Raw genomic sequence first — 7,878 nt, forward strand, 5'->3', positions numbered from 1 at the left:
AAAAAAAAAAAAAAAAAAAATTGGGAGCGCCATGGCTCTATGATAGAGACCTAGATTTGAAATATTCACTTTGGACACCCTTCTTTGAAAGATTGTCACCAAACTGGAAGAGGGCCATAGGACTCTCATTGTAACCAAGCCCAATGCTTATTTTTAATAAAATAAGCCCATTTATGTGGTTTATCTGCTTCAAGAACACAAGTATTACATTATCCAAAATAGTTGGGATGTATCTCCCTGACTTGTATTTATGTAACAGATAACTTGTAGAACAATAATGGTAAGTTTTCTTAAAAGATCTTGTTGCTATAACCCAAAAGGAAAGAAATAAAATCAAACTCCTAAGTTGCTAATGACTTAGCAACTAAATCTAGTACCCAAAAAAAAAAACTATTACATTAGTAGTTACTAAATAGATATCCTCCAAATATGACAGCAATATGGGCCCACAGAATCTGTCAAAATATCTCATCCAATGTTGCTGATTGATGGCCACATATGAGGCAGAATATGAACTTCAGAATAATGGACCGATGACCAAGTTATGGACTAAAGTATAACCAAAATATGGGCCCAAGCATGGTCCTGAATAGAACTTAAGCTGATGGCCTACTGTGGTAGGTTATAACTTGAGCCAATGGGCCTAAATTGAGGCCTGGCTGGGCTGGGCCTGCTTCCTACTACGCTGACCTTGTACTAAATCAATCTTTGAATGTTGGCTTCCTACAATTTATCTTAAAACATAACATGTAAAAATGTGGAACCCATTCATATCCATCCATTGCCAGAATTACCATATATTAAATCCAGAATACACATTATAGATATAGCGGGAACGGTCCAATTACGGTAAGAATCAATGCAATTGAAAGGGCATACCTTATACTTTGCAGGAATAAAGCGAAACTGCTGATTTAGTGTATCAACCGTGGAATATTTAGATGAAATTTCCATCTGGATCAAACAAAAACTGAGATTAATTTCCAAATCTAATCAAATCATAGAAGCTTTATTCCTGTCACACTAACGAGGAAAAATTTACGATACAAAGAGAATTAGATATATATAAAAAATAAAAAATAAATAAAAATCCATCAAGAAAGAGAATTAGATATATAAGAAAAGATCCAACAATTACTAATACCTTCACAGGGTTCCTCAAACATGCTCTTTGGAGCTTCCGCACCTGCAATAGAAAGAATTTAATTAAATTACATATCCATCCTTCCTTTGAAAACCATCCAGTGAAAAATATCGTAGTAATACATAGCTTCTGGAAATTACAATTAAGTTTTAATATTTTTTTTTTGGGGTGGTGAATAATAAATGCAATAAGAAAGGGGAAAAGGGGGGTTAAACAACCCTCGAAGAGGGTAAGAACAAAGAAAGAAAGGAACCCTACACAGGGGAGAGGGGAGGAGGGAGGAAGGGAGACCCCATGACACAACAATGAGCATGTTCCTTGGAGAATCACTAAACCGAGCAAAAGGAATCTTTCTTTAAGAGGAGGAGTAGACCTTAGAGACCCAGATGTTGTTTTGCTAGGAAACAAGTTTCTAGATGAGCTTGAGGAGACCAGAGGTGTTGACATCTTTAATTCTGCGAATCTCTAGGCCTCCTTCCTGAAGGGGAAGGTAAATGGAGGCCCAATCAATGGGATGTGGGAAGGGAGCGGGGGAGTCGGTCCTTTCCAGAGGAAGGAATACATCAAAGATTCAACTTCCTTGAAGTTAGATTAGGGCAGCTGAAAGATACCAGTCCAATATAAGTAGCAGAATTGGAGCACAAACTTGATCAGGGTTACGCGCCCGTGTAGGAATGGAGCTTGCTTTTCCAGAGTTGAAGCCTTTAATTAAGTTTTAATTGATATGGTCTTCAAAATGGGGGTTCCATAAAAATGAAATCTAAATCAAGCAGCTTGAGAAGTAACAAAATACAATAAAAAGAAAAGACACATCACCATTGGAGACAGCCCTTGGTCCAGGAGATCACCACAACTTTGATAAGAAGAATATAAGGGTACTGTGTTATTTCAAGTTTGCGCCTTGTTTGGGTAGAGGATTTTTTTTTGCCTTTAAGCGCTACATTTATATTTATGTCCTGATTTTAATTTCTTTTAGTCTAATAAACTAAAAAAAGTAAAGATGCTTCTTGAATCTTGAATAAGCTACCTCTTAGCTTCTTGATCAAGCTACCTACTTGTAATTTACACCAGATTGTAAAAGCTCTTCTTTCATAAGTTATGAATGAAAGCCTTGACTAACAGTGAAGCTTTAGCTTTTCTTTGGAGCTCCAAGGACCCTCCAGTGGTGAAGAAATTTCTTCTTTTCTCCATGTCTTACTCTCACCACATTACAAAATCTTGCTCACAGATACTCTTCCTAAAAATCCTCTCTCATTGCACCATTATTTACACTCCCCCTTCCATTTTGCAGTCTCTAAATAGCAGTTATTTGATGTCCAAAGCTTGAGACCATACAATATTAAAAAGTATGCCCTTTATTACCTCACTAAAATCCTTCTCACCCTTTGTGGCCCACCTATATCAACCCATCCTTCAGTCTATCACTAAAGAATTCATCACCCCTACCATTCACCTAAATCAACCCCATATTTCAGCTCACAGCCCTCATTTGCAATCACTTTCTATTGGGTAAAATAGCTGTCATGTCTTAATCTTTGGTATCAAAGTGGAAACACAACATAATAAGATGGATACATCAATTAAAAAACAGTATATAACATGGGAATCATACCAAGAGGCAATCAATGCACTCAATAGCCAACTGGACAAAGTAATGACCATGATCTTGAACCGATCTTATCTGGGATCACGAATCCCAAGTTTCAATTTTGTCTATGAATTGGGGATCTAATTGCATTAATGAGTCCTTTATATGGACACCTGAGAGGACCAAGTCTAGCGTATATATATATATATAGAAAGCAACTGTAAGCTGTACAACATACACCCAAACAGGCAGGTGAAGTATTATTACACAAAGTTCCCTCAATCATTGTGAATGTAGTTGAATTCAATTCAAAAAAAGAAATAGCAACAGTTGTAGAACTTATAACTTTTCCTGAGGCATTGAGTTCAATTCAAAAAAAAATTTAGCGAGTGGTAGAACTGATGACTTTTCCTTGGGAATTAAAACAATAATATGTATTTATCCACCTTTTTGGTCATAGTAGCGGAAAATAAGAAGGTGTTCCGCTCCCGGGGAATAGCCTTCAAGATCTCATCAATTGTTTTCTCAAAATCCTCATTCAGAAGCCTATCAGCCTCATCCAAGACCTGCAAAATATACAAGTAATATGTCAGATAAAAAATAATGCTCATTCAGTTCTCTGTTTTTCAAGTTCAGTCAACGGAGATGTAAAGCCATAAATAGTAGAGCATGCAAATGAATCCAAGAGACCACTACATAGACATGGCAATGACCTAAAATATAGACACTAGGTTGCTGATTTATTTGTGTTTGTGAGTTTGTGCTTTTGTTTGTAAGAGTGATGTTAGAAGACATGTGAGTCATCTATACTCTCGAAAGTAACAAAGGTATTTTTTTTTTCTTCCCTTTTAGGTTGTGCATGTAAAGTACAAATACACCCCAGGGCTATGTCAAAGAAGGGGCAAACAGTAAAGCTAATTCATCTCACTATGAAGCAAAGTCCATAAAGCCATTACATCACAGCTTGGGTTTCTTAGTAATGGAGACTAGTCTAACCTTATAATAAGTTTCATAACCAATTGTGGATAACAGGATCTCAGCACCCACATTTTTGGTCATAGTAGCTGAAAATAAGGTGTTCCACTCCCGGGCATAAATCCAAATTTGTTCTTTGAGATCTTGGTTTCACTTCTTATCCAGGCTTCAATAACCTTCTCCCATAATTTCATAGTATGACTCGTTAGTTTTATGCTTTATTGCAACTCTGGATATCCCCTATATTTTTGTAGATCGGGACTACAAAAATAGTCCTGTTAGTGTTCATAACCCTATTAAACAACTTGGTTAACCAAGCAACCCCGCATACTCCTAGAGTTTTCCACACTTCTATTGGGATCTCATTTGGGCCTGGTGTCTTGCCTACTTTCATCTTTCTCAAGGCTTCTTTAACTTCTGCCACACTAACCGTGCATACATATCTACGAGGAGTAGGGTCTTGTTGAGTAGAGCGATCCTCCGAGTCATTCCTAAATGAAGTATCTCCATTTAGTAGGGTACTAATATCCTCATCCCATCTCTTCACAATGTCCTCGTCTCTTACCAGCACTCTTCCATCCTCAACTTTGATACATCTCACCAGGTTATAGTCCCTACTCTTCCTTTCTCTCATTTTAGCTATCTTATATATAGCTTTTTCCCTTTCTTTAATGTTTAGGATAGTATAAAGATCCTCATATTTCTTCGTCCTACCATCCCACAACCCTCCTAACTTCATTTCGGGCATCGTAATACTTCTTCTTATCTTCTGAATCCTTAGTCCTTCACCATGTTTTAAATCAGATTTTTTTTTGTCTTAATGGCTGCTTTGACCACTTCATCCCACCACCATGTCTCCCTAGGAGCCTTACGACTACCTTTTGCTTCCCCTAGTACTTCTTTGGCAACTTCTTAATACATGTCATCATCTTTGTTCTGCATCGCATTGGTGTCTCCCTCAAAGTCCCACTTTCCTTAGTCAATCATATTATCAGTAAATGTATTTAGGAGCACCCCTTTAACCTCCACCACCTTATCTGAGGTCCATAGGTTCCCTTCTCCTATTCTTCTATGCACTAAGATGCATATTCAGAACCACCAGTCTATATTGGCTGGTTAAACTCTCCCAAGTATCACCTTACAATCCTTAGTTACTTACACAACCTTATGTGTGCCCTTTTTATTAGAAAGAAATCTATTTGGTTAGTACAGTTCCCACTTTTGTACGTAATCAAGTGCTCCTCTCTAAAGGTGTTTACAATGGGAAGATCATAAGCTACCGCAAAGTCCAGGATTGAAGTCCCCTCGTCGTTCCTCTTCCCAACTCCATAGCCCCCGTCAACCTCTTCATATCCTCTACGATCCCTCCCAACATGTCCATTCAAGTCACCTCCAATAATAATCAATATATTCTAATTAAGACTGCATTTAATCATCCATGTTATCCCAAAACTGCCACTTGATACTTTCATCCAAGCCTACTTGAGGTGCATACGCACAGACAATATTGACAAACTCTTTCTCCATCTCCAGTTTAATGGATATAATCATATCCCCCATATTCTTTTGACTGCAACATCATTCTTTAGATCTTTATCCACTATAATGCCCACTCCGCTTATGTTACTTGATCTCCCGCATACCAAAGTTTGAAGTCATCAAACGCCTTAGCTTTGTTATCCTTCCATCTAGTCTCTTGGAAACATGCAATATTAATCTTTCTTCTTCTTATAACATCAATCAACTATAAGCTCTTCCCTGTTAAGGAACCAACGTTCCAGGATGCCAATCTAATCCTATGCTTCTAGGTTGGGATCTTTCCTCACGTGCCCTTGAAAACTTAACACCGTATCTGGGTAATATGACGCATTGCTTACAAGAGCTGGCTGCCCACCTGACGCACCAATATATATAAGAATATATATTTATCTAATATATATATATGATAAATAGGTATATACAAAAGGACAAAAGGAAATGGTGCTTAAGGAATGAATACACAAAGGAGATAAAGATAGACACGTCTAATAAATCCACACATAAGCAACGCAAACACAATATATGAACTAATCACAATAGACAAGTCCGATGATTCATAGATATGCTTAAACAAGATAGACAAACAAGTCCACAGCAAACCAGATATGACAAATACAATATGCAAGCATATACGGCAGCCAAAATATAAGTAACATACAACGTTAAAGTCCAAAGATTAAAGTATCTGTATCGGTCACCGTATCAGTCAGTTAAATTTAAGAGAGATATCAAAGGGTATCGTATTGGAGATACGCTAAAATATGCTACAGATCAAAGTTTAACGTATTAGTATTGGTTGGCTAAATTAAAGATACGTATCGGAGAGTATCGTATCGTATTGTAGATACTTTAAACCATGCATTAAACCAATGTCAAAATAGACAGCAAACCAGTTATGGTAGATATAATAAGAAATCACGAATAAGCATCATTGGAGTCAAATGAAGAAGAAAAGTCTATCGTGAAGTCACACAAATAAATATGGAAACATGTGTTGATAAACTAAAGGCTAATTAGGAGTAAGCAAGACAATAGGTTCACACACAAATAGATAGAAGTCCCCTACTGCCTACAGGACCTCAACCCTTGTCAACCCAGGTATCCAGTTAAGTACTGGGAAATTGGATGGCGTGACGTTGACTTGCACACTACTGAAGAGGCCAAAGCAGAATGGCATAGCCAGAGCAGATTGGCGCAGTTTGAACTAGGGCTATTTGGTAGCGGCGGGGCTACGGGAGGGGCTAGGATCAGCTATAGGGGTATTGACATGTTGAGAGTTAGAATTGGTTTGCAGGGGAGAGGACTTGGAAGGGGCTGGAGGAGAAAAATGAAGAGGTGCAATGTATGGAGATCGTTTTAGGGTCGGGAGAGATTCAGATGTTTTTTTTTTTTCTCTTAGAAGTCAATTACAGATGCAGGCTTAGGAAATTGGGGGTTCTCTAGTGGCTGAGACAGTCAAGGATTAGAAGTCGTGGGAGAGCTAAATCGAGAAGGAGCTAGTGAGAGAGAGTTGGGGCCGGTGAGGGAATAAAGTTTCAAACAGGCCTGGGGCCAATCGGTTGCAATCTATATTTTTTTATTTTTTTATTTTTTTTGGATGGATAATAAATGCATTAAAGAGGAAGGAACTTACAAGAAGGGGGGGTGGAAATCTAAGCCACAAAAATGGAAACACAGCAAAAGCAAATAAACAACTAGCAACAGCCCATAGGAGAACCAAAAGATGACGGGGGAAGGACTACGGGGGATACAAGTCATCATGGGGGGAGGGGGAAGAGGATAATTCGGGGTGGGGAGGCCCCAGGCAACAACAATGAGCATGTTCCTTGGGGTGTTCCTGACAAGTTTAGGATTGAGAGATAGCTTGAAAGTAACATCAAAATAGATGGCAGTCCAAATCTGATCATAGGAGCGAGAATTGGACGTCCATTTACGAAGAGTACGCTCCATCCAAAGGTGGGTGACAGTGGCACAAAATGCAAGCTTTCCAACGATGTTGCAAATGGAGGAGCCGGACTAGGTCATGTCAACCCAGATCCATTCTTTATTGAAGGGGAAGATAGGTCTTCTTGCAGGCCAGAGTGGACGAAGACTTTTTTCCAAATGGAAGCAGAGAAGGGGCAAGAGAAGAATAAGTGGTCTCTGTCTTCGGTGACATTGCAGCAAAGGCAGCACGCAGGGGAGACAGGAATGGGGCGGTGAATGAAGAAGGATTGGGTAGGGAGGCAATTAGAGGTGGCGCGCCAAGCAGTGAAGCTATGGTAGGGGATCTGACCTTTGAACCAGATGATGTTGCGCCAAGGCGCGAGGGGGGGTAGAGGGACGAATGAGGTACCAAGCGGAAGAGGAAGAAAAGAGGCCAAACTATGAAGCCGTCCAGGAAATTTTGTCCTCAGAAATGGGGGAAAGGCGTGGGCAAGGATTAAAGTATCGGTATCGGTCGCCGTATCGATCGGCTAAAATTAAGATACGTATCGGAGAGTATCGTATCGTATCGGAGATACACTAAGATACGCTAAAAATACACACATAAATGGATAGGAAATATTTTTTTAAACACTTTTGCATAAAGAATTTGTTAAAAAAAGCTATTGATAACATGTATTATGCATAAACACTAAATTGAGGGTAT

The 7,878-nt window shown here is 38.9% G+C and overlaps 1 protein-coding gene across 1 annotated transcript in view; it reads right to left on the bottom strand.

Moving 5' to 3' along the window:
• Positions 1 to 7,878, bottom strand: part of LOC122074852 (DEAD-box ATP-dependent RNA helicase 10) — a gene marked incomplete in the record, with an annotated part of 34,130 nt that overhangs the window by 9,693 nt on the left and 16,559 nt on the right. Inside the window, 3 exon segments of the mRNA XM_042639825.1 lie at positions 881 to 954; positions 1,145 to 1,186; positions 3,179 to 3,298. Of these exon segments, the coding sequence (XP_042495759.1) occupies positions 881 to 954; positions 1,145 to 1,186; positions 3,179 to 3,298 (236 nt within the window).

The sequence above is a fragment of the Macadamia integrifolia genome, chromosome 3, assembly GCF_013358625.1.
Source record: "Macadamia integrifolia cultivar HAES 741 chromosome 3, SCU_Mint_v3, whole genome shotgun sequence".
NCBI classification, from domain to species: Eukaryota; Viridiplantae; Streptophyta; class Magnoliopsida; order Proteales; family Proteaceae; genus Macadamia; species Macadamia integrifolia.